This window comes from Lepisosteus oculatus, chromosome 2 (assembly GCF_040954835.1).
Source record: "Lepisosteus oculatus isolate fLepOcu1 chromosome 2, fLepOcu1.hap2, whole genome shotgun sequence".
In the NCBI taxonomy this organism is placed as follows: Eukaryota; Metazoa; Chordata; class Actinopteri; order Semionotiformes; family Lepisosteidae; genus Lepisosteus; species Lepisosteus oculatus.
This window is the reverse complement of record NC_090697.1, coordinates 26,864,964-26,891,747: the sequence shown is the minus strand read 5'-3', so window position 1 is coordinate 26,891,747 and position 26,784 is coordinate 26,864,964. Positions and strand designations below refer to the sequence as shown.

Here is a 26,784-nt window from a genome sequence, read left to right as displayed (position 1 = left end):
TGTGCTAGAAACCAATTAGAAGTAACATCCTAATAAAATTAAAATTCCACTAATTGTACTAAACTGGTTGTATAGTTAAGCATAGCAGTTCATTGTCATTAACCTCTTCTATGACGTAATACAGTTTACTACTTCCAAGTTTGTAAGATAACATTTTAATATACTGTACATTAAATGTATACATAAAACACTTTGAATTGAAACATTTTTATAGCGTAAAACAAATATTTTTAACACCTGCAGTTTTACTACACGCTTGTAAAGCTAACAAAATGCAAAGATCAAGATCGTACTTTAATTTCCCTTACAAAAAAGTGATGTAACCTAATAACACGTTTCCTGTGCGAGTCTCAACCCGACAAAACACAAAATATTTATTTGATCATTCACTGAACACAAAAAGGGGATAAAAAGACGTCTATCTCTTAATTTCCACAGGTAGTGTACGTTAAAGTATCAAAAGGCAGCAGTTTTTACTTGTTCACGTCTTTTAAGTTTTCCCAGCTATACTGTAGTTGTACTAGATAGTAATCAGATTGGATTGATTTAATCAAACGAACTATGGTCTTTTTTCATATAGTGTTTTGGATGATTAAACGAAACGTATTTAAATTAAATAATGCCTTTTGCGTTATCTTGTTTTTTGTTTTAATCTTTACATGCATTGCATTTGCGCGAAGGAACATTTACTCTTTGCGCTGTCTCACGCTTACCTGCCAGTAAACTTTTTTTTCTCTTTGTGTCTGTACTCAATGGGCGGTTCTAACTCTGTGGATTTTTTTTTCTAAAATCTCCACCCCTCTTCCTTAACTTTTTGAACTATTTCAGCCCGGTGCTAAAGTTGAACTCAAATTGAAGGGAGAACGCACGTGGAGCGACGCTACTAGCAGAGCTCGGGAATAAGTTTGAGACTCCGCACAAACTTTAATTAAAACTTAGTTGATTAGTTGAGACTTAACAGAATGGTTAACGTTCAGCTCTGTTAAAAATGTTTCACCCTTCTTTATGTTACTGTCGATAGTGACGAAAACTCTTTCAAGAGCTTTCTTGAAAATTTTGAACTGAAGGATATTTAGTTTGAAACTTTCTGGCACAATTGAGACTGGGCATGCGCCTGCTTTAGTGATTCCAAATTCAAAATCTGGAGTCTCTCTGTGAGCAATACCTAAACAGAGTGACCCGCACCACAGGGTGAAGAATCTAGTCATCATGGTGGACAAGGGACCGTTACTGACTTCGGCTATAATTTTCTACCTGTCCATCGGGGCAGCAATATTTCAAGTCCTCGAGGAGCCCAACTGGAAGACCGCCGTGAACAAATACAAAGACGAAAAGAAGGACATTCTCAAACGCTACCCCTGCCTCAAGAAAGATGATCTGGACTATATTTTGGAGGTATGAAAAAAAATGGGCACTAACTTCTTTTCTTGTATATGTCGAAATAAATCCGGATCTTATAACAGCATTATGTGAAGATGTTGCACAATTCGGTTGCTGCATCATTAGGAGCAAGAACTTTTTCCCCCCTCTTAAGGGAAACTCAGTACCACACACCCAGCATAACTTTAGTTACATCTCTTAATCATATTATGCTGCCAATATGCACATCGGCATCCCTGTACTCTTGTTCTGCTGTGCTACGAATTCAAAAAGGTTAGAAAGGTAGCAAAAAAAAAAGATCGCAAATATCGTTTAGAAGAGAATTAAAAGTTGCCTTTGGGGATTATTGTTTGGTTATTTCTGGTTTAAATTGAAACCGCCACTCCTACCCTCTCTTCAAGTGCATCACCTTTCTGATGGAGTTTGGGAGAAGCCCTTCATATGGAATACATTATTTAGGCACATAATATGATCGTGCAAGCCAACCAGTGGGACTCGGTGCGTACGCCTTTCATGAACCCCGAGCGCAACTTTCTTTCTGTACTTCCCGCGGGTTTTATTCTCTTATCAAGTGGTGTGTGTGTGTGTGATCTTGCTTCTGAATGTAAACAGTGATACTCATTTTTATCTTCTGGGTTTCAGCCCAGGATGTTGTTATATACAGCTTTTGAAGCGTTGCTTGCCTTGAGAGCAGAATCAAGTGCTAAGTCTGCATTTAAACTGCACCGTTTCAGAGTACTGTCTAAAGTACTAGAAGTGTAGTTTAAAGAAAAGGCGCGATCCCTGGCCTTACAGTATACAATATTCTCCTGTGGGTCTTTGGCATATTCAACTTCAGACTCCCCAGCTCTGAATGAATCCACCAATTGAATAGCTGACGTTACAGAAATGCTTCAGACAAGGAGGTGAATTGTCTGGCTACCCTGGATTTACAGTTTTTTAATAGTTGCACTCAGGATTTCTGGGCAGTTTAGTAGTCCACAACTCTTATTGTTTTTTTTTTTCCTCTAAAGCATCTTCAAATGTACAGATCTGTAAGAGTGTCCCATGCCCTCCTGTCCTGTGTTATGAAGTTCAGGTGTAGCGGATTCGAACCAGATCTCCCAAAACATTGTTTTCTTAAAACCTTCTGATTTGAAGAAACACCCTAAACAGCAGTAGATGCCTATTTGTTGCATTAGCAAGTTGTGGTAACAGTTTCTGTTAATCCATCCGTCAACTAGTCATTTGATGAAACTGTTTTCATGAAAAACACCATCTCGGAGTGTGATGAGTCATTGGACAGAGGCGGTGGTTGAGTTTCAGGTAAAATGGGAAGTACAGTCAAGGAATTAGGCTTCACAACCTGCAAAAAACTTTATGGAAACTCTACATGAGAAACTTAGTTCCTCGTGGACTGCATGTAGTTTATTCGCCAAAAAATTCTTTAGGTGGGGCAGGTATTTTGATACCTGTAGAAGCCTGCCTTACAGCTATAGGCGTTGCTTCAACGTTGCATATGAAAACATAAGTAATTATGGGGTTTAAATGATACTTCTAAATAGAGGCTCACTAACGGCAGTTGAGGAATGCATCCAGGCTAAATGGATGTCTCAAACCACGCAGGACTGATCTGTTTATATTCCGTTTCAGTTGTTTCAGGTTCCTCAAGTGACTCGAATAACCTGTTTTAATAGTCAACACCTAGACGTCTCTTGGCCTGCAGGTTCCCATGGTGTCTGTTTAAGGCGATGCCCTGTCCTTTGTTTGGGAGCATAAAATTGGCCTGCGATTGGCACAGTCTGAGCCCGGGGCATGATCCGAATAATATGCTGACAGGGCTCCTGTGGAGAGCTGGGATCGGTTGCTTTCAGCCTTGTCGTCTTCACAGGTGGGCCTTATCATTCATTCCGGTGTAGCGGTCTTTGCTTTGTCTTTCCTGGTCCAGTGTGGACAGGAGAGGGAGCAGTGGCGAGCTGGGCAGTGCACTAGGGGGCTGTGAGACGCGTCACCAGAGCGGGTCTGCAGGAGGGGAGGGTGGAAATGTACTGGGGCCCTGGGGAGATGGCAGTGGCCCAGCAGAAATAATGGCGCTGGGTGTGATGTCTGTAACGGAGTGTCTAGCCGGTCCGATTACCTGGCGTGCAAGTGAGATTTCTCAGCAAACGTGCAAATTTGTGTTCAGACTGTACGAATTTAGCAAGGGTCTGTGCAATATATTTACCCCTGCATTTTAAAAAAAAATTCGAGCAGAATTAGGCCCATTTGCAGGTTTAGCGTGTCAGTGTCCTTAGTTACTACTTCAGGTCGGTCGAAATGATTTCTCATTTTGTTGTTCAGAAAAACCCAGTGTAGTGCAAATGTCTTTTTGCCCTCACTGGGAAGTGAGCGGTCACAACTGATTTCATTGGGCTTGAAGCTTGGTAAGATAGCCGTGGCTTGTCAGGGTCTTTGTCGAGAGAGGGTTGAAGACCAGATTCTGGCTGTTTATACCGGTCACACCCGTCTCTTGAGGTGATTAGTGTGCTCAAATGTGTCCTGGGGTTTTAACCCTGGGCTAAAAGGGACACCACTCTGTAATGCAAATCAGGAACACAAAGCAAGGAAGGTTACATCGAACGTCTCAGCCCTTCTCGAGTTTCCTAAACCAGAAACGTGCCTGAACAAATCCCCAGTCGAGCAACTGCCAGTGGTCCCAGCAACACCAGGCTAATTTACTAGTCGCCCTCCTCCCCCTCTTCTTGCTTGCCAGTGGCCTGGAGGGGGAGGATGCATAGCTTAGTGCACACCCCCCACTCCTGTGACTGGGGAGGGATGGGGAGGTTGGGAGTTGAATGGGAACCTGAAGCTTCTCCTGTCTGGGCTGTGGATGTTGCTGAATGCAGCAGCTGTTGAGGCAGCCTGACGCTGTGGTCTCTTTGCAAGTGAAAAGGGCACAGAAGTGAGATCATTAAAGTTTCAGAGAGAAGTTTGGTGGGGGGTCATAACACTTGGTATTAGCTCCCATACAAAGAATGCATTGTACTAGCCTCCAGATTCTATAAAGCCCCGGACTGAATGGAGGGCTGGGAGCCGAGCTCTCACAGTTGTAGGATTTGTTTTTCCATCAATGCTCAGATTTATTGACCATGCCGGTTCATTATAAAAACTCTACCTGATCAGGAGTTTGGAATTTTCTTTTGTTTTTATGCATGTTGGCTTCGCCTGGTAGTTGCCGGAGCCAGAATTGCGATCCGCTTGTTGAGACGCGTTCAGAAGGCCTCTACTGAGTGACCCTCGGCACTTTTACTGGACGCAAGAAATGTCGTGCGCAAGTGGTGAGGTCATTGGTTGCTAATAGCTAATCAATCCCTGGATCTCATCCAGCTGTTTCTTGAAAGAAGTCATGGTATCCGCTTCAGCAGCAACATGGCTGGGTAGCTTGTTCTACACTCCCACAACCCTTTGTGTGAAGACCTGCCTCCCGTTCTCGGTTTGAAATGCATTTCCCTGCAATTTCCACTTGGGTCCTTTGGTGTGTCTTTCACTGGATATGGAAGAAGTCCACTGACTCTTGCTAGAGCCTGTGAGGATTTGGGAAATGTCAATACTTAGGTCCCTCTGCAGTCTGCTGTCTACCAGAATACAAAGGTTCAGCTCCTCCAGCCTATCAAGGCACGATATTCCTTTAAGCCTGCATTTGGTTGCTCTGGACAGAACAATTGTGTCTTTTCTGCTGTGTGTTGACCACAATTGCAAACAATATTCTTAAAGTTCGAATGTTACGTTTTACAAGTGCATTGTGAAATTGTAACCTAGCATCACTGTGTTTATATTATGAGCTTGCAGTTCTTTCGAACATTCTGCTTGGTTTATTGCTTGTCAACTTGTAGATGATGTCAGCATAAACACCTGTCGTTTTCCTGCAGTTTCCCCTCTTATATTTCTCATTTGTTTCTGCTTCCAGCACGTAGCAATCTGCACTGCCAGGTGTTTTTCCCAGTCTTGATTTGTTGTCTAGGTTTTTAGCTGTTTTCTTTGCAGCATTTGGGTATTGCGTGAGGTTTATTTCAGTTGAAGTTTACTGCAGTCTGCATTGAAAAGGGTGAGATACCAGGGTTTTATGACAATGTAGTGCAAAGTGCAACAAATAGATCCGGGATCTGTGCAAAACCACATTCAGCTGGTGGTCTTTTTTTTTTTCCCTCCGTCTGGGAAAGGTGATGATGCGAACAAGAAGGTGGGTTCCTTCAGGCTTCAGGTTATTAATTTAACCAAGGAGTGAGAAACAGCTCTGGTAAAGGTTAACACCAGGCCCACACACTGACTGCCTGCAGACTTGAAAATAGAAAATCAGGATATCTTTTCACTGAAATTGCTCTTTGATCTCAAGGATTGACTGATGTGGCAAGATATAATGGCCTGTTCACTAGTTGAAGGTAAGAAAAGTTCCAAAACCAGCAGACATACCAGACTAGGATTGGAGAAATTTGCTTTGCAGGCAGGTCAAAGATGTAACACCATACTTTGAACACAACATGAGCACATTAACCAAAAACTAACATGCATGGCCAGGATTAAAAAAACAAAACAAGTTAGTTAAATCCTCACAGTCCAGTCTGATTAGAACAGGTAAATAGCCATGGGAATAAAGAATAACCTAGTTGTATTGTACTTAAATCTGGGTAGTCGATATCTGCCCCTGATGAAAAGAGCTCACATTCGCTGTGCATGGGGTGGTAGGGATGATATTGTTTGGTATGGTGTCTGCCAGCTGTAGCTCTTGTGCACCGGTAACGCTGCTGGCTATGTTTACTATCCTGCTCAGTGTGTTTTTATTGGGTGTGTTCAGGTTACCAGACCAGGTTACCACAGTGAATGTTAACACATCATGGTTGCCAGCCTTAACCCAGCTAAAGGATCAGGCACCAAGCACTAGGACAGTTTCACAAGAGGCAGCTACAGCTTAGCTTTTGAAAACATGCAGAAAATCTGTGGCCTGACTCAGCTAAACATCAGATTTTGATCTTCAGAAGCACTTTCACTTCATGCTCTTTGATTTCTTTATTTAGCCCTACCTATCTTCCAGCAATCTGAGGCTGATAGTGCTTAATCAACAGCAAACTCCTGGCCAGCTGCCCTCCGGGTACTTGTGCTCCTTGTAAGCTGAGACGGTATAAGGAAATTTCATCAGAGTTATTTTGATATCTGAACCTGCAGTAGGTGACCGGGCCAAAAGGAAGTTCCAAAACAACCCACCTGTTTTGGCAGGGCAGCAGTAAAGGTAGAAGACGGACCCAATATTCAATTTGATTGGGGAAGGTGGGTAACCGCATAGTGTGCTTGAGCACAATTTGTTAAATTACAAATGAGCTACTGCACATTTTTTGGGAAATTTCTGAACAAGATACAAAAGACCTGGTGGAGGGGGGGGTAGTAAAAGACGACCTGCAAAAAAAGTCAAATATTTTTCCCCATTTAATTAAAAGTTTATTTATATAGAACCTAACATTGATCAATTTTAAAGGGAATTTTGGTCAAATCGGATAGGGTGCGATAATACCCTCCTGAGTTTTTTGGGGGGATTTGGTAACGGCTCTTTTGTGGCAATGATATTACTTTGGTAGCAGTGACGTTTACGTATGTGAGATGTTAATTCTTACCGAGCAGTTAAGCTCGAGTTAGCAATGATTCATGCTTGCATAAAGTACATGACTGGGAGGTTGCAAAGCCGAAAATGGAAATGATCGAAATTCCTGCCAGCCCTTCTGATTTCCCTTCTGAGTCACGCCAGTTTTAGTGCCACGAAAAGAAGAAATTAAATTTCGTGTTTGCACCCTAGGCATCGCAGTATATGACTTGTGGTTTAACTTGGCGACAGTGGATGTGGTCTTTATCTTGTCTTTTGATCTTTCAGGGATGTGTCTTGTTATTGATTAACCTAGCTTGTCTTTTACTTGCAATTCTGGTGTATAGGACAATGACAGCGCTAGTCTTGCAAAAGTGGAAATGAAGTACTGTTTTGAGTCCTTCTTCCTTCAGCTGAGAAATGCAGAGTGTTTGCCGAAGGGCGTTGTGCGTTGGAGCGTTGTCTCTCAATAGTATTCCTTCTCAAAAGCTTAAAGTTTGCTGGGGGGGTGGGAAAGGGAGCACAGTTCCTAACTTGTGGGTGTCATCTCCGAGGCCTTTGGTACACTTGTCTAAATGAATGACCACTAGCCAGAAGCCTAGACTACAGTTCAAAATTTAGCTTGGTCAGTGCATCAATAAAAGCTGGTACTGGCATCACAATAAAAAGTGATACATGCTTGTTAATGATATTATGATAATGATATGAAAATTGCTTCTTTAATTTCTCAGACTTCACATACCGTCATAAACATGTTTATGACCATGACTTAGACCTTGAGCTCAATTTGGGATGTCATTAAGAGCCAGCTGATTACACGAACGACTTGTTTTGCACAGGTTTGTTTTTCAGGTTGTAGCCGTTACTACAATATGCAAACTTGATATTGGGCGAGAGGTTTTCTGTAGTTTATACACAGTCCTATTTTGGGTGGGTCTTTCTGCTGTCTCTTGCTCTCAAGATGTGAAAGCTGCTGTTCACTTATCTTTAACCTGTTGCACAGGCTAGAGACCATTTTTGGGTGTTTAGAGTATAATATTTTCGAGCAAAACACTGTGTGCTTCAAGATAGTTAGGCAGGTATGAGACTATTGAAATACTTGTGGTACAGTAGCTCTGTAAATATTCCATTTATCCGGAGCTTGTCACATGCTTAGTGTAAGTTGATTTTAACAGATCTGCCATTTGACATGTTATACATTTTCTGTGGCCAAGTTCAGAATATTTTTTTAATCAGAAGAGGGATTATTTCAGAGCTGCTATAGTGTGGTGTATGTGCTTTCCTTTTTTAGTCAAGCCTTCTATTTACTATGTAATTATTGGGATGTTTGTGTATAATTGATTTAGGATTTTCATTGGATTCTCTTGTCAAGTTATCTTGAGAACTCAGACTAGAGAATGCATATTTTTCTGTAAATTGAGATTCTGTGCTAGATGTCCCTTGAGTCCAATTCATTTGAAAGATCTGGACTTCACTGTTTTTCCTGGGAAAGAAAGAGCAGTTACAGAGTAGGCGACTCAGTTTGCCAGGTGTCAAGGGATCCTGACTGACATGGGCGTTTTTATTCTACCTTTGTCAGCCATGTTTGTTTGAAACGATAATTAGCAATTGTTTTGCTGTCAGACACTTGCAGGTGTTGTGCATTTTTTTGACACCTGGCGTGCTGAATGTATCTGGCAGTTAAAAAGTGGAAATGCAAATAGAGCAAAACTACCAGGCGCTGGGCAGGGAGTGGTTTCTAAAGAAGAGTGTGCGTGGGGTTCTTATCTTGAAGGAAAAGCGATACACAAAAGCTGTCTTTTTCCACAAAGGGATGGGGGATGGAACTCTTTGACACGCAGTGTGGGGTCTAAATTATTTGAAACCTTTTATCGCCACTGCAAAAGACAACCATTAAATGTTGAGTGAAGCCACGGGAATGCTTGCTGTGAAAAAAAGAGCATGATTTTATGATTTTACACCAGCGGAACGATAGACATTATTGTGTGCAAGTGTGGGGGCTGTCACCTGGGGTCATTCGGTGAAGCAGTAAGCAATAGGAAAGAAATTAGTACGCTCTGATGAATTGTTTTGCTTATAATTGAAAAATGTTTTCACCTTCACCTCTAAACGTTTTTATAACTGCGAATGTTCTGGAGCTTGCAAAGTAACTTCACCGATTTTATTAGTGAGGTTCAGCATTTCAACAATCCCTCCCAGTTGTGTGGGCTGCATCTTCAAATGAGCTTCCTTGTTAAAACTCTGACCCTTCTGTTATTGATTTGTATAGTATTTATAGTAGCCTTAAAACAACAGACCACTTGTATTCAAAGGGTGTGCAATATGCCTGTGGCGGTTTGTGTACATGACATTGGAAATAGTTTTTTAATGACTGCTCTATTGACCTCATATATTGAAAACTTACAATTTGGTTCCATATTTAAATGGTAACTTAAGGTGTGTAATAAAAGATTGTTTAGTAAATGCGGCAAACTGCTTGTGAATAGTTCAAGCATTATTGAGTAATTTGCTCAACACCATAAACTTGCATTTGTTCCCTCAGTTATTTTTTTTTTATACTAGCCATATTCAAAAACGGGTTGTTTCACGACGGACCCCCAGAGCAGGACGGAATAAAAGTGGCCTTAGTCTCTGAACAGCAGTGACTGAGGGCCAGCTGTTTCACATTGACGCTAGGGCCCTATGAAAAGCAGTTCAGAAATGTAAGGGTTTCTGTCCCAGGACAACTGTGGGTTGGAGTTTTCTTCCAAGCTGTGAACATGTGCCAGTAGCATAATCCACTCTCCAGTCCTTCACAAAAAGATTTTTGAAAAATGCTTCCCAAAAAAACATAGAGACAATGCTGTAAAACCTGCTCGGGGGTGCTGCACCCTTTACCCGTGCAGCTGTGGAACAAGAACAGTCTTTTTGCTTTTGTCGAAGTGGAGAGTGGAAAAATACAGCACTAAATATGCTTTAGAAGTGACTTTTTACTTGGACAGTGAAATTCGAGTGCAACATAGCTTGCAAGTCATTGTGGTTTTAAAGAGTTTTGTTATCAGACCACTCCAGTTACAGTAGCAGGCTAGAGATTCCTTTCTCAAATGATATAATATTACAAAGCAAAATATTATTTTTGCTGTCTTACCTTATTCATTCATGTACCTTATTTATGGTGTAGTTTTTCATTTGCACTGGGTTATTCATTTCAAATGCGTACCGTTCAAAGATGAAACATCCACTTTAGCGCAAATAAGTAAAGGAATTATCTCCTATATTTATGAACAAGTGTGGACTGGATGCTTCCGAAAAACTACTTGTGCTCCTATTGTAAGGGGCTGCTTTCTAAATGCTTCTCTGTGTCAGAAACCAGACACTCTCTGAAATTCAGAGATTTAGCAACAGTTGGCAGTACAGCTGGTAGCCACGTTTTCTCTCCCACGTGCGAAGACCCCAGTGTTAAGTTGAAATGCTTTTAGGGAGACACTGGATCAAACAGTATTTTACAGTTTATCTGAGACCCAATTCCACCCTGTAGCAGTTTCTAACATTTAAGCTCCAATCCAAAGCCGTAAACCTAGTTGACGAGCAGTGTGGAAAAGGGGCTAGGGTCCTAGACTTGTAACTGAAAGGTAGCAGGTTCACATTCCAGGTGAGGCACACTGCCGTCATGCCCTTGAGCAAGGAACTTCACCCGAATTGCTCCAGTAAAATACATTTGTATCCATTTACACAGCAGGGTAAATTGCTTTGGATTAAAGTGTCAACCAGATTAGTAATGATGACAATGCACTTGTATTTAGCTTAGAAATCTCCAAAGCCCTGCACAGTCATGCATACTTAATATACATAAACCCCTCAAAAAGAAGACCGACGCACAGAAAATACTCATCCACCCTTCTGTTTTCTAACCACTTTATCTAATTTGGGGGCGCAAGGGATCTGGAGTCTGTACCAGAAAGCCACAGGCACAAGGCAGGATAGCCCCTGGAAAGAAGCCAGTCCATCGCAGGGCACACACGGGCACAAACACACCCCAGGGCCAGTTGAGCTACCAGCATGTCTTTGGACTGTGGGAAGAAACCCATGCAAACTAGGGAGAACGTGCAAGCTCCACCTAGATAGCACCCCGAGAATTGAACCCAGGGCCCCCAAAGCTGCAAGGCAGCAATGCTGACTGCGGAGGCACAGATATTCAGGAGTGTGGAAAAACTCCGGAGCTGAGAAAAGCTTGACTGGACGGCACTGGAAAATCTTGCAGCTGGCTGCTGTGGCGTCTCTTTCCAGGGCTCTGCCCGGCGACCTGACAGCGCGTCTCCGAGACAGGCTGCCGAGCCTCATCGCTCTTCCCCGCTCTTTTTACGACAGTGTGGAAACAGCTGGAAGATCCAGACCTTGGGGTGGAATTAATTGTGCTTGACCTCCAAGGGTTCCCACAGACGCACGAGGCAGCATCCTGTTGTTGGCAGTGAGTGGTCTGGGGAGGGTCGGCACCTTGGGGATTTCTCTTTAAAATCCCAGATTTGTCATGGGCCTGCTGTGACCGAGAGCCGTACCACTCCCTCAAACTGAGCCTCGGCCTCCGCAGCGTCGAGCAGGCGAAAATAATATCCACTCAAACCCCCTGGTGCTCGATAGGAGACCCTTAGCCAGCTGGTTAATTTTCAGAACTGGATGCAGAAATTTGGAAGTGTATCCTTTCTAACTCCACATACTAATTAAAGTAACTGGAACCTTCAAAGGCACCGGCCAATGTTTTTTTCCATGAAACAGGGATAAATAAACGGACTCTTTTAATTTGATTACTTAATTTTCCAGTTTGAATTTCAAATTTGAAAGAGAAGTGTTGTTTCTTTGGGGGTTTATTTAAAAGTCATTTTACCATCTAGATCATGTAAGATGAAATTCTTGTTGGCAGTCTGTCAACAAGAGTACATATTACACAGCAGTGTATTTACAGGAGCAGTTTGAAGTATATGCTCAGTACCTCCTTGGCCAGGATTTGAACCGATACCTGATTCAAAGTCCAGAGCTCCAACCGCTTCTCCACATCGCTGCCTGAGAAAACATTTCTTATAGCATGAAATGTTTTTCCTTTATGTAAACATTTCTCTCCTTCCTAAAGGCCTTGATAGGGACCATTTTCTAATAGGTACAGAAAGTAATGATGTAGTTTGTTGCATTACTCCCTCTCATTAATTGATGTTGAAAGGTACCTGTAAGAAAATTGGGCTTGACTGGTTTCTTCTTGTTGACCTAACCTGGATGTGGTTTGAAGGTTTTAGTTTTCTTGCTCCAGTGTGGAGTTACATTTTGCAGAGGTGTGAGGTGTGTCCTCCAGTCCTGTAGTGAAGGTGGATGTTGAATATGCACTACTCTGTACAGGCGATATTCTGAACCCTTCACGGAAGGCCAGGACATTGCTCTGTTGGAGCCAGGTCTAAAGGTTTTGTCAGTTACTGTAAGTCTGAAAGAACACAAAATACAAATCTTTATAGCCCTGGGAACTTTGCTTCTTTTGATTTTAAAGTCCACTACTTTTGCTGCCAACTTCCTTATTAAAAAATGACCTTTTTTTATATAGCGCCTGTTAAAGCAATCATTTCTTGCACTTTTTCTGGAGAGGGTTCTGCTGCGGTTTTCTATAAATCCAACCTTCCCTCACCAGTGGCTAAATCCAGTCTTTCCAGTAGCATCTTCCTGCGGCCAAAAACGTCATTTTCCATTCGGAGACTTCTAAATGAGGATGATGGACAAAGCAAACAGTAAATAATCCAATCGGGGAATTATTGAAATTGAAATTTTACAATCCGCTAAATCTTTGATTCCTCAAATTTGTTTTGGATCCTTGCAGCTATATTTTACACACACAGAAACTGTATAGAAAACATACAAATAGTGCAAACTAGAAATAAATACAACAAACATTGACGCATACATAATCATTCATTGACATGATAAATATAAGTAATAAGCCCAGGAGGCTGTCTTGACTTGGTGATTCCCAGCCCTAATCTTAGGGGAGTTCAGCTGAGCTTTAAATCTCCAGTGCTAATTGATGCTTTTCATTCTTCTGCTGGCTTGTTTAGATGTGACATGTTTCTTCTCTCAGTCTGGAGTTTCACACAAGTTCCAAATTTCAGCATGCCACATCGTATGCAGCTTTCCCTCATATTGCTCGCCCTTATTTCTGTCTGACCAGTGGCATTCCCCTGCTGGTCAGTTGGTGATGAACAGACACAGACGGCAGAGATATGGGATCAAACATGCCCATGAGGAGCACTTTTCTTTCCCATCTGCGGTGGCCCAGTTGGTTACTTTTAGGCCACAAGCCTGAAGGTTAGAAACTCAGAAACCGGTATGGGGTTGATAACCATCACAGATCGCTTTTGAAGTTTTGGAGGACGAATTTTTTTTAAAGTCCCAAATGGGAAGTCCATTACCCTTCGCTTAAGAACTTGGTTGGAATTGAACCTCAGGCGACAGGGGTCCCCCAGGAACAGATTTGGGAACCACAGGATTTGTGAATCCTGTTTTTGTTTGTTCCAGGTTGGATCTTTATCAGAGATTATCAGAGATGTGAACGCATGTGAACTTACTGGTAGTGACTGGTGGCTCAAGGGGAAATAATGTTCTCTCGCTTTCACCCGATGCATCTGAGGGTTAGAGTGGTTTGGAAGGAGTTCAGCAGAGGAGGTGGAACGGTGTACTTGTTTATTTTGTACGCATTCCACGATATCGGGCAGTTCTGGAAATGTACCAAGTCGGTGCCCAGCTGCTAATTTAATTTTAGAAAACTGGATCTGTGACGCAGTGGTTATTGTTGCATTGTTGGTGGTTGCAGAATGTTGAGGTTAGTGCACGGCTGGGGTCAAGGTGCTCGTTTATAATGCAGGAGGAGGTGTAGCACCGCAAGTATTTACAGTTAGGTTATTCTTAACACGGATACAAACTCCTCTTGCTGGTACGTCGTCTGAATGTTAAAATCTCTGATAAGCTACCGCGAATCTGATATGAACCTGCTGCGTTGTCAAATAAGAAACATTCTTTATTTGGTAGTTACATTGTCAACAGTTCTGCAAGGACATTTAGGTCATAGTGACTAAAGACTTTTTTTTTTTTGCTTTCCCAAATTCACTGCTTGTTGTTTTGTAATGGTAGACTGTAATAGTAGTCAATTCTTGATCTTGGTCAGCTACAGACGCATTAAATTGCAAAATTTTGTCGGAGGACTTTTTTTTACAATTAAGTACAAGTGCCAATTCTAGTGAAGTTGATTTACCAGTTTTTACCTTTTCTAATGTATTCCTTTTGTTGAAATAATTTTAAATGATATAAATGTTTTTGACAATAGAGAATATAACTGTTGCATGTGACGGCAGGCCATTTGGCCCTTTGTTGGTAATTAATTGATCCAGGGATCTCTTCCAGATGTTTCTTGATAGAAGCTAGGCTGTCAGCCCCCCAAAACATGGCTGGACAGTTCGTTCCATTCTCCCACAACCCTTTGTGTAGAGAGGTGTCTCCTGTTCTCAATTTTAAAAGCACAGAGTTTGTACTTGTGTCCTCTGGTTCGTGTCTCACTGTTTATTCCAAAGTCCACTGGGTTGACTCAGTCATTGCTTTGAGGATTCTAAATATTAGGTATATGCAAGATTTTCCTAAAGCTGTTTTAAAGATTTCCTGTCATAAATATTGGGATGACATACTTCTCTGGCATCATTGTAAGCCATCACTTGATTTCAACCTGTATTATTGCTTAACAGGTCCTTGATCTTTATTTGATAACTTGAACGAATATCATAAGTTTTTTTTGTGATTCGTTCCCTCCAGACCTTGATGTCGGTTCCTTTTGGCGAAGGAAAAACTGCATCATTTTCTGTAAATGCCACCCAGAACGTAGATGCTATAAAGGAACGAGTTAAAAGTTTATTCCGTGCCGAAAAGAGAAGAAAGGAGCCTTCTTCGGGGGGTGTTTGTGTTTTTCTTCTCTTTGTAGCATGGAATAAACCTTTTACTTGTTCCTTTGCAGCCTGCACGTGCTGATGCAGATACCCACCTGAACTACCACAGATGCTATAGTTTCTTCAGGTCACGCACAGCAGCTCTGTGTGTTGTATACACAGGCTCTCTCACTGCCCTAAACTGCTTTCCTTGGTCCTGGAGGACAAGGCTGAGTTTCAGCCTTTCCCTGTCTGAGCTGGGTGCTGCTGGCTGCCTCCCTTCCGTTGTCTGTGACCTTGGAGCAACCCATCAGCCCCTGTCATTTTCTCCAGAGGTGGCTGCAGTGTCCGAGTCGGTGCGAGGCACTCCAGTGTCTGTCCTGTCATTACTGCCATCCGAAATCAGCATCTCATGTCCTCTGCAAACGTGGGTAGCCAGCCCTGCAATTAAGCATCTATATAATCCTACTGCTGTGCTGTTGCCAATTTTTAAGGAAAAAAATGGAATTTTGGTGGAGAACCAGAGGACAAGTGGAAAGTATGTGGAAGTTCATTTAAAAAAAAAAGACAACAGGAGCCACCACTTTACACAAAGGGTCGTAGGAGTGTGGAACAAGCTGCCCAGCCATGTTGAAAGAAGCCATGATCTTTCTTCGGTTAAAAACTGGTTGAGGTCCTCCAATCAGGACAAGATGCTTCTTTACGCAATGGGTGGTGGGAGTAGGGAACAAGCTTTCCAGCCATGTTGTTGGTCAGTCAGTATACTTTTAAGAAATGGTTAGATGATATATTTGGTTCAATTGCTAACTCCCAAACAGGACTCGTGGCTTTTTCTCATCTGGCACCTTTTATGTTCTCATGCATTTATAGCGCAGTGTGGAGTATTAGTCTTCATGGGTGATCAAGCTAAGATATTCTTATGATGAGCAATATGTTCAGGTCTTCACTGCTGCAAAATCATTTGCTCTTCTGCCTTAAGGGTTTTCTCTTTAATAAGGGTTTCTTTAATAAGAAGCTGCTATGATATTCGGCTTTTGTTCTAACCTCTCTCATGGTTTAACATCTAGACAGCTTCTGAGAGGCTACTAAAAGCCTTGCATAAGGGATCGTGTGGTTAACCATGGTGCTTATTAGAGTTCTCGGAGGCCTGCTGCAGAAGTTGGTGCGATAATAAAGATTTGAAAAGGCTAAATGAACAGAAGGAGGAATCAGGTGGGGGTACTGTACGTATAAGGGACTACACAAAAATATTGTGCATTTGAACTTTCAGTAAAGAATGGCTTTCAATGGAAGTGCTGAAAAGGGAAGCACTGTATGCTGAGCGGATTTGGGAAGTGCAGTAAACAAAAAATTAATTTTGTAAAAGCTGAAATGAAACCTGGACCATGACTGTGTAAAATGCTGGATGTGTTGCAGATTTCAAGGGTGCCTTTAATGTGATGAAGGGAGACCATTGTATGTGTGCTTAACCCTGGTTCTCTTGGTCAGAGCTGTCCGTTTTTCTGATCTTGTGCTTGGTTTGGATGAAGGAAGACCAGAGCAAAGGCAAAGTTCATTCATCAATGAGCTCTTGCTTATTCACACTGAACAGCCATGATGAACATAGGTCTTCGTTGTTAGGGAAAATTTAGGACCCAAGACCTATGGCTTTGAAATTTCCTTTGAGCATTCCTTGCACACACATTTATGAAACGTATCTACTTTGTACAATGAGTCTCTAGCTATATACAATCCATATTTTAATGTTTACTTGAAGTAACATTTTTTTAAAATCCAAAATTGGTTTACTGATTAACTGTATGATCAAGATTGTGATCAAGAAGCTTTTTTTGCAAGATACTTTTGTGTGTTTGACACACACAGCAGTCTTTCACATCCTGATGTGTTGATTAGACGATCACAAGTGTTGACAATGGAGAGATTTGTAAATTCAGTCTAATCGTTCTTTCCAGTGTCCTGTAATTACAGACATTGGACAAGTTTTATTTTTTAACTGGGAAGGGCAAGACGGACATTCCTGGCTTCCAGATTGGCACAGGAGAGCACAACTGGGGCTTGGTTCTAGCTATTGCTGTATTATGAAATCCTTTCTGCTGTACAAGTTGCTCTTGAGAAGAAGACTGCTTTAGATTCAAAATGGACTATTACTGAGCAGAGATTAATGTGCTGTCAAAACATACCCATTTATACAGCATAACCAAAGTCAGTAAAATGGAAGTTTACAGTACATCAGATTTGGTTATCTAAATAAAAGGTTCTGCACACATAAAAGAACAGGTTTCTTTGCTGATGTCATTCGGTTTTATATAGTTTAATGTTTATTAAATGAGGAATAGAACAACCAGATTATATAATAACAATCACTTTCATCAATTTGCAAGGCCAGTAGTTTTCTCTGTATATACAGTAATGTAGAGTTAAGTGCATGACTTCACTTTATCATATCCGAATGTGGGTAGGGATCAGGGAGCACCTTGGCCAGCCCTATAGTGTCTGTTAACATCTGTTCCTAATGGTTCAGAGTTATGGAAAAAAAAGTAATGTATCACTGTTACGTTTCCCCGAGACCTTTACTTTGGACAAGTGTCAAGGAAAACATGTAAGGCATTGGAGGGTGTGGGTTCTGGGGCTGGATCCAGTTTTTCCAGGAGGTGCCACCCTGCCCGTTTCCCACACATCAGCGCCTCTCTCCACAGTCCTTTGCCGAGATAAAGAATTGCAGTGCCACTGAAGGTAGGAAGTGAGCTTTGACTTGGCAGCAGTAATCACAGTAAATGTAGGGCAGTTTATAGACCTTGGGTTCATTTTCGGCGACCTTTTGCTTTTCACTGGTACATTCCCTTCAAAAGTAGTTTGTAGATGGTACTTGTTTTCTGTAAGGGGTTTACAGTAGGTGCAGCCTTGTAGACTGCTCCTTCATTTTGCGCTAATAAGACAGCTGTCTTGCGGCAGGACGAGCCTGGCATCCTCGAATTGGTAGGATGCTGGTGTGGCGTTGTTGGCGTGTCTGCCTAGAACTGTAACCCCAGTATTGTTCTGCTGATGGAGGATGCTCGTCGGAGTTCCCCGGCAGCATCTCGATTAGTGTAATTGCGCGGAACGCGCTGATAAAATCACCACTTGTCAGGAAGGATGTGGCTGGGAAAGGTCAGGCATAACTTGGGAAAGGGAGGCAGCTCTCATCACTAAGGATTTAGTGTCGGTAGTCTAAACGATGGAAGTGTGGAATATCTCTTCAGCATTTGGCATATTGTATTTCGGAGTGGGAAGACGTACCTCATGGGTGTATGGTTTTCAACAGCCTTGATATAGGACAGTAAGGGAAAACTAGAAGGGTACCTGATTCAAGCTTCCAAAATCCTCAAAAGCTTCGACTGTCACATCCGGCAGATTTCCACAGCATGAACAGTCAAGCATGAGTCAGAGGACAAGGGGAAACTACATGGAGGTGCATTTAAAACCAAGGATAAGGCACTTCTTTACACAAGGAGTTGTGGGTGTATGGAACAAGGCAATCAGTCATATTGTTGAAGTTGAAAGCCTGTTTTTTTTGAAGAACTGGGCAGGTGAGACCCTTGGATCATTTCACGTCTAGCTACCGAACAGGCCAGGTGCACTGAAGGGCCCCCTCTCATTCCAATTCTTCCGCTCTTAATTTACAGGAGAGCTTTGAGATGATGCTATGAAAAAGGCAATCTATGATCTAGTATGCTGTTGCTCATGACGCCACTGGGTTCTAATCCATGTGTTCTGTGTTGTGGTTTACAGAAGGTGTCTGAAGCTGCTGGACAGGGTGTCACCATCACAGGCACTGAGCCCTTCAACAATTGGAACTGGCCTAATGCTGTCATCTTTGCTGCTACAGTCATCACTACAATAGGTGGGTCCCCTCCTGTTCCCAGCCTGTATGTCGGAGCTCTCTTTCTGAAGGAATGGGAGGAAATGTGGTTTGGTTGTAAAAGATTACCAGTCACTGGAAACCCAGCTACATTCTAGGCTAATCTCAGTTTTTTTTTATTTTAGCATAATGTTTAAAAGCTAGTTATTTACCATTAAACAGAGAAGAATGTACATGTAGATTAATGCTTTAGAATTCCTATGTATCAGCATCCCTTTAATCAGTGCAGATAACATGGGAACTAAAAATAGGTTGCTACAAGGATAACATTACTTTTGAAACTTTATCAGATCTTGTCAGGCAACTATCACATTTTAGATTATCAGAAAGAGGTTGTTTTGTATGCTGCCTGGATTATGTTTCCACTGAAACAAAATGGATACAAATTAAAAATACTTCAAATATGCATTCACACATTTTGAAAGATTTTTAATTGTGGGGAAAGCAATTTTGAACCAGTGCTTGACAACAGTTAGACTCATGCAGCCTATTATAAAAAGAAAACACATTACATAGTTTTAAAAAATGACATTTTACATTCTGTTGCCGAGTGCTGGGCTAGCACAAGGTACAGTCTTGGATACCATAGCTGCTCTTAGCTGGATATTGATGTAACCCAAAAAAAACTCTGCTGCTGTGTGCACTGATGCTTTGTTCTTGCCTACTCTATTTAGAAATAAGCATATGACTGAATTCAAAGTTGAAGAGACTAGCAAAGTAAAACCAAACTTCACTGAAATATTGCTTCTGATGGTCCCTGTAGGTTATGGAAACATCGCTCCCAAGACGCCTCAAGGCAGGGTCTTCTGTATCTTCTACGGGCTCTTCGGCGTCCCTCTGTGTCTCACCTGGATCAGTGCGCTGGGCAAGTTCTTTGGAGGGAGAGCCAAACACTTGGGTCAATACCTGACCAAGAAAAGAGTCTCTTTGGTAAGGTCATGCGCCTGTCCTGGCTGTAGGACACGATCTTGCCTTTCCTGCTGTGTGAGTGGGGAGCACTGCCTGTCCATGAGTGACCATGGAATGCGATAACCTTGCCTAGTCACATCTGTATTCACTAACTGTATATTATTTCCATTAATCGTGCAAACTGTTTTGCAAGTTATTTAACCTCAGTGATTTGATACCGAAGCTGTTTTTGATGCTATGCTTTTTACTTGAGCCTCAGGTGTTTTTGCTCTGCATGTCTTTATGATCAATGGTTTCCTCAGAACTCTTTCGATCTTCTGCTTTCAGAGAAAGGCCCAGTTTACCTGCACTGCCTTGTTCCTCCTCTGGGGGGTGGTGATACACCTTGTGATTCCCCCCTTTGTCTTCACCGCGTTTGAGGGCTGGACCTACATCGAGGGGCTTTATTTCTCCTTCGTAACCATAACGACCATCGGCTTTGGGGACTTGGTGGCAGGTATGTTATGCAGAAGATGTGTGTGCAAACGACTCTTAATGAGCCACAGAGCTCTGCAACTTTAGGATAATGAACTAGTTAAAATAACTTCCCCCTTCAAATTCCATGGGAAGGAACTCCTGGGGCTATTTTGACTGTAGCTGCTTTACTTATGTATACAATTATGGATGTTTTCCTAATCTTCTTTTCAGGACAGATGCTTTTTAATCAGAGGGTAAAATTTTAAAGCACTGTAAGTGCAGTTAGAACTGACAACAGGAGATACCCCTTTACATAAAGGGTTGTGGGAGTGTAGAACAGGCTACTCAGCCACATTACTGAAGTCGATACCCTGGTTTCTTATTCTCCTTGTGCTTTGGAACATAAGCCATGAGAGGTTTCATACAATAGGATGCCATTCAACCCTTCTAAGCCATTTGGTAGTAGCCAGTTGATCCAATCATCCCATCCAGCCATTTTTGGAAGGAAGTGGAATGACAGGATGTCTTGTTCCATCCTTTTGCAACCTCCCAAGTAAAGAAGTGCCTCCTGTAGAGAGCACAGTGATCAGGAGCGTCTCTCTCTCTCAGCTGAGCGTGTAAAGAAGTACCTGACAGGTGTTTCGGTATTCCATTGTCTCCACATACCCACTGTTTTTGTCCTTGAACTGTCAGATGTTAGTATTTGCTTGGCCATTGAATTAAGAACTCGGGTATGGCTAACAAACACCCCGGCAAGCCGCCTAGTCAAAATGGCACTTAGTACATGATGTGGAAAAAGCATACAGATTATTCTGTCAGCACTCAACCACTGCTAATCTGCAGTTTGTGCTGATAGCAGGTTCTCAAAAACAACGCTGTTGGCCATTTCTCCACCCCCCTTTTAGGAAAACTTGCATTCGGCTAGTTCCCTTTATTAAGGTCTTCCATTATCTGTAATTCCACATTAGAAACCTCAAATGCAGTTGAAATTTGGAGGGGGGGAAAGGGAAAATAAATCGCACAGCATTAGTCATAGTCTTATCAGATACATTAGGTCACTTATCAGATATTTAAACAATGGAAATACTTTTAAAAGTACTATGTCGATACCATTGCATTATACACAGATTTGGCCAGGTCAGAGCTGTTGAAGCATTAAAATCTATAAAAGTACAATCTGATGCTTATTAAAACTGCATCATAACCCAGTATTGCAAGCCTTCCCATTTACTGTTACAGTCAGAAGCACTGGAGATGATAGCCCAGGAATCTGTGCAAAGCAGAGTGGCCAGGTTTTCCAGGAATGTTTACCAAGCAAGGCAGGGGATGAGGACAGAAAATGTCTCAGTTGGGGGGGGGATGCTAGCTTATTCTAAAAGGGAAGTAAAAATAAATTGAACACAGAAGTGTGGTTTTCAAAAGAGCTCTAAATAAGTGGTTGCTGATTTTCTTCCTAGGTGTCAACCCAACTATTGTGTACCCAGCTCTGTACCGCTACTTCGTGGAGCTCTGGATCTACCTGGGCCTGGCCTGGCTGTCACTGTTCTTTAACTGGAAGGTGAGGATGTTTGTCGAGGCCCACAAGGCCCTGAAGAAGAGGAGAAGACGCCGAAAGGAGTCTGAGGAGGAGATGCGCCACTGCAAGGAGGAGAACAAGAAGGCCCTGCACCTTGCGTGCAACGCCAACGACGCCAACATTTTCAAGTTCCTGTCCAAGAAGGAGGAGGGCTACAATGACCTCATCAAGCAGATCGGCGTTAAGAACGGAAGTGCCGGCCGGGGGGACGGCGGCAGCAATGTCCGCAGCAAGAGCTGCAACGGCAACGTCAACGAGATCCTGAAGTTCGACAGCTCGCCCCGCCAGCGCCGCCGGCACAGCTTCGGCGACAGCGTCCTGTTCTCCAAGAGGAGGTGCCTCCTGACGGAGGAGGAGGAGAACCGGGAGCTCCTGCCCGACCTGAGCGGGAAGATGGACCTGGAAATGCGGGAGCAGGCGTACGAGAACCAGCTGGACAAGGAGGGCAGAGAGGGCAGGTACGGCTGGGCCTGCAAGGAGTACCAGGCCCTCATCTTCCAGAACGCCAACATCACCTTCATTGACGAGGAGAACCTGCTGAACGACGACTCCAAGACCAAAATCTCGACGGACGAGAATGTCGAGTCGGAGTCGGACTCGCGGGAAGAGAGGGCCTCGGAGTCAGAGGGCTCCGTTTTCACCATAGACAGCTCGGACCGCTCCCTGTCCTACGAGCAGCTGGTGGAGGAGTACTCCAAAGTGGACAACACGGACATCCCTACGTGAGCCCCGGAGTGGGTTTCAATTATTGATGATTGATTTATTCTGCTTTTTGGACCTAACAAGAGACTTTCTCACAATCTGCCATGTTGAAATGAGCAAGAAGAGACCAATACTGTATACGCATTAAAAAACTTACTGGTACTAAGCCCATGCGCGGTTCTGTGCGCAGTCCAGTCACATGAGTTTAACATGTGAAGGCAGGAAATGGAAAATCAGTCTGTCAGTCTTCAAGATACCAGTGTTTTTGGGCCTAGTAGAGCAAAACTTCCTGTGAACTTGTAATCCATAGAAGATCCATATCCGAGTCTGGTTGCCCTGGTGGCCAGCTCGTAAGGGACTCATGGGTTTTAAGAAGGACCTGAAGTGGGGGGTAAATGCAGCTTCATCCTGCTTCTAGCGTTTTTTATTAATCAAAAGTTTTAATTGTCTTTATGTGGGCCTTCTAGGATCCAAACAATTTCCTGTTTTCTCCCATGTCTTCCACTGTGGAGTTCTACGCAGAAATGGGAGAACTTGACTTCTGCGCTTTTGTTTTAGATGAGGGACCAACCAGGCTGTGTCCTCCGCTCAAGTGCCAAGAGGACAGCCATTAGGAGTGTTCCCGGGTGCAGAATATCCATTCACCATATTGGTGCATCTTGAATTATTTCTTGAAGGAATAAGTCTGTCATAATTGTGTGGTGTGCAGGAATTTCTTCTGCTCTGGTTCTGAGCTCTAGATCAAGGACTGTAATGGCCTCGGGGTGCTTTGATCTCGGACTGTTCGCAAGGCTTGGATTCTTGCACCACTTGCTGCGCTAACCAAATTGTCGGTTTCTCCCATACACTCCTGTTTCTTATCCACGGTGTACCGCTCTTCCTGGAACTGCTGCATGTGTTCCTGTTTTTGTAACACTCTGGTTGCGACACTGGTGTCTGGGCTAAGATTCAGTGGTAGAACTAGTAGACACCTGCTGTCTTTAAAGTCTTAAGTATGTCATCCCTTCCAAAATGGGATGAGATGGAGAGACAGTCTTGTGCTTGGTCATGCTGGGATTGCGATTCAAATAGGTGGACTGGCACACTAGTCCTCGTCTCTTCTGGTTTTTACTCCAGCTGAGGTGATCAAACCTATTCACCCTTTAGTTGACTTAGTTGCTTTAAAGTCCCTTTAGCCTTTGAATATCTAGAGAAGTTTGGAAGTTAGCAGTAACTTTGTTTCAGAATTACCTTCTTATTATTTTTGCTTATTTCAAGATGGCGTTTGAACAGTGGGTCACAGCGGACTATAAGTGCTTGTAATGTGGGTGTTGGAGACTTTATATCAATATTTAATAACTGATTATCGGTTTCCCGTTGTTCCCACTGATATAAGAAAGCAATCCTTTAACCATTGGAAATAGTTTCAGACATATCCTTCATATGTGTTATTTCAAAGAAACACTGCAAACAGTACTATCAAGAACAGAGAACATTTTTAAAAATTAAAAGGTGGTTCAATTAAGACTATAAGCTTAATCAGTAGCCTCAGCTGGAGCAAAAACATGACTACTGATGTGACTTTGTTTTTTTAGATTTGCACAAAGGCTTGTTGAAAAATAGGCCAGCCCTGCCAGGTGATCCATTAACAGTGATGCCATTGCTCGGTGCAAGCATAAGTGCCTTACGTTTAGGATTCAGACTCGCACTTTCTTTGTAGTGCCAAGTGAGGTGATTCAGTCATCACTGCCTCTAGCAAGGAGACCTCTGTCTTTTTTAGGGGGGGGGCTTTGTGAAGGCAGAACTAAACAGTACATTTTCTGGTTAAACATTTTGAAACCCTTGTGTTTGAGTAAGAGATTAGGTGCTCTTTCCTTGCGAGTGGAAGTGCTGAACTACCTGTTTTTTATGTCAGAGTGACACAAAAAAGTGAAACTGAAAGTGAAAAACGTTACTGCTTTTGTGAGCAGTGGATCAATTCTTTTATACCCCTTTTGCGTTGTTCCCAGTAGTTTCTTTTTTTGAACAGTTCACCTCCTGAAGAAACGAACCTGTTTTGTTTCAATCTGTGCCATCAAGTGCTGTAAAACGGTTGCTTATGCATTGCATCAGTTTTGCTTCTGATGTGGACTGGGAGTTGCATTCAGGCTGAAACACGTTTTTGCATGTTATACTTGTTTTTCGCTTTGCACGGAGAGCTTGGCAGCATGGAATTTCTTACATTTGTGTGAGAGGTCAAGCTCGGTGCGCGGCCTGTAATTAAATTATTGCAACCATCTCCAACAGAAAGAGCAGACTCCCCATCTGCAAGAATCCTTCTTCTATTTTTAGCACAGAAGCCCCTTCCACTCCACTACTTCTAGCTTTTATTAAAATCACAGGTTTCCCTTGTGAGTCCCGGAAATGAACAGGATGAACATGTGCTGGAAAAGCATGCAAGCTCATGACCATTCCTTCAGTGACTGAGCGATAGCAAATGCTGTGGAAATGTTTAAGATTGTAGTTAAATGGTTGCTTACTTACAGCTGTCAGCTTTGTACACTGCCTCATCAGAACAGGAAGTGTTGCTGCAGTTGTAAGGCAAGTAAAACCACAACCTCAAAGTGGAACATTTCTTACAGTATATTTAGTGATTAGTGTGAAATGGACATTTTTTGGTTTTTGTTTGTTTCTGTTTGCTTGTATCTTTTGTGAATTAATTGATATATTCCTGGTCCTAACAAGCTTTCCCCGTGTCATGCTTTCATGTTCACTTTGCAAATGCAATCTTAACAAAATCACAAGCCTTATTTCATAAATAAGGCTTGGTTGTTCAGTGGTTTAGCCAATAGTGCAAAGATGTCGCTGAACAAATTCAGTGAAAATTCCTGTAGGAACTTCCTTACACTCCACGTAGCATTCAGCTGCCTATCTGCAACCGAACTTTGAAATTGGAAAGAAATCAGGGAATGATTACCAGGGGATAGTAAAGGTACATCATTATCAGGCATGAATACGTTGAAAAGAGGTGATTTGACTGGACTCCTTTTCTGTGTCAAGCACTGCCAGAAATGCCCCGAATTAGCAGGGTGAAGTGATATTTGCTTGCTTGAAACCGAGCCATGGGAGTGTACAGCAGCCGAATAAACCCTTTCAGATCCCGGGCCCATGGGGAGGCAGTCAGTTTCGAAAACAAGTGTGCTTTCTTAAGTGGAGCACGAGGATACATGTAAACGAAATAAATAAAAATGCACATTGGCCCACACACAACCACGCAACTCAAGTGCCGAGAGTTCGGCCGCCGTGGTGCGACAGCAGTTTGACTGCTGTCCCTTTGGGCCATTTTATTCCATTTTTCAATAAGGCCTGCTTAAGGATCTGAGATCTGCTGACAACTAGTCCCCTCAAAGCTTGTGAGCAGGATAATAAAAATGGCACTCAAAGCCAAACGGAAGTCTCATAATCTAAAACGAGAAGGAAATGTAAAATCCAGAATGTCGTTGTGTGCTTCTGGTGTATGAGTGATTACACTTATTGGAAATCACTGTATTTGTATACCACTGGAGAGGAAAAGAACCCTTAAGCTCCACATAATGACAGGCTAATGAGCAATGTTTTTTTTTGTTCAGTTTCTACAGGCGGTGGTTTCTGTATCGATTTGCACAGCTGATCGATGCCACTGCGTCCCCAGTGCGGTGGAAAATCCAAACCACCGGTGGCCTTCAGAGTCGTGAAATTCCAATCCGAGCCACGGGTTTTAAGCTGCTGAGGTTTAAAATGTACAGAAGAAAGTTTTATAAACGAGAGGAGGCCGTTTGGTCCTTAGCTCGTTTGGATTTTAGTAACTAATTGAACACTTGTAATACTGTAATTCTGCTCTGGCTATGATATCATGGTACCATATCTTATAGGATTATGCCAAGAGTCTCTGCTTCTTGAACAGGAGCCATCCTTAATGATTATATCTCCGCTTCTGCATAGCAGTGTTAACAAAGCCCTTTCTCGGAGTCGAAGTCTCGTGTGCGTTTGTGATTTCTCAGGTGCCCATCTTAGGGCACATCTTACCATGTCACTTTTACTTTGGATAAAAGCCTGCTCATGATTTTTAAGTATCCAGTCTTAAATCAGCTTTAAAAAAAATGTATAGGTACTGTTGAGGGCTCTGAATGACATGAAAACGAAAGGGTTTTGATTCTTGGAGAGCATGTGATGTTGGTCTAGCAAAGTTTTTTTTTTCCACAACTCCATTAGCGTAAAACGTACTCCGGCGTATTTGTTTTGCTGTTGTGGTTAATCTGAATTATTTATCATTGGGGAAAAGTGTTCTGTACATATTGAATGGCTTTTTAAAGTATAATTTATTTCAATATTTTAAATAAACTTTTTATAAAATGTG

The 26,784-nt window shown here is 42.5% G+C and overlaps 1 protein-coding gene across 1 annotated transcript; it reads left to right on the top strand.

Annotated features, from left to right (window-relative positions):
- Positions 1 to 833: 833 nt before the first annotated feature.
- On the top strand, positions 834 to 26,784 carry kcnk5a (potassium channel, subfamily K, member 5a). Its single transcript, XM_006626363.3, has 5 exons — positions 834 to 1,395; positions 18,658 to 18,769; positions 19,551 to 19,717; positions 20,024 to 20,192; positions 21,610 to 26,784. The coding sequence occupies exons 1-5, from the start codon at positions 1,210 to 1,212 to the stop codon at positions 22,452 to 22,454; spliced, it is 1,479 nt and encodes a 492-aa protein (XP_006626426.1). The 5' UTR covers positions 834 to 1,209; the 3' UTR covers positions 22,455 to 26,784.

What these genes read in the sequence shown, in the direction of transcription:
- kcnk5a (XM_006626363.3), top strand. Translation starts at nt 1,210, where the DNA reads ATGGTGGACAAGGGACCGTTACTGACTTCGGCTATAATTTTCTACCTG. An exon ending in ATCTGGACTATATTTTGGAG is followed by an intron (nt 1,396 to 18,657) that starts GTATGAAAAAAA and finishes TGTGGTTTACAG; the next exon opens with AAGGTGTCTGAAGCTGCTGG. An exon ending in TACAGTCATCACTACAATAG is followed by an intron (nt 18,770 to 19,550) that starts GTGGGTCCCCTC and finishes TGGTCCCTGTAG; the next exon opens with GTTATGGAAACATCGCTCCC.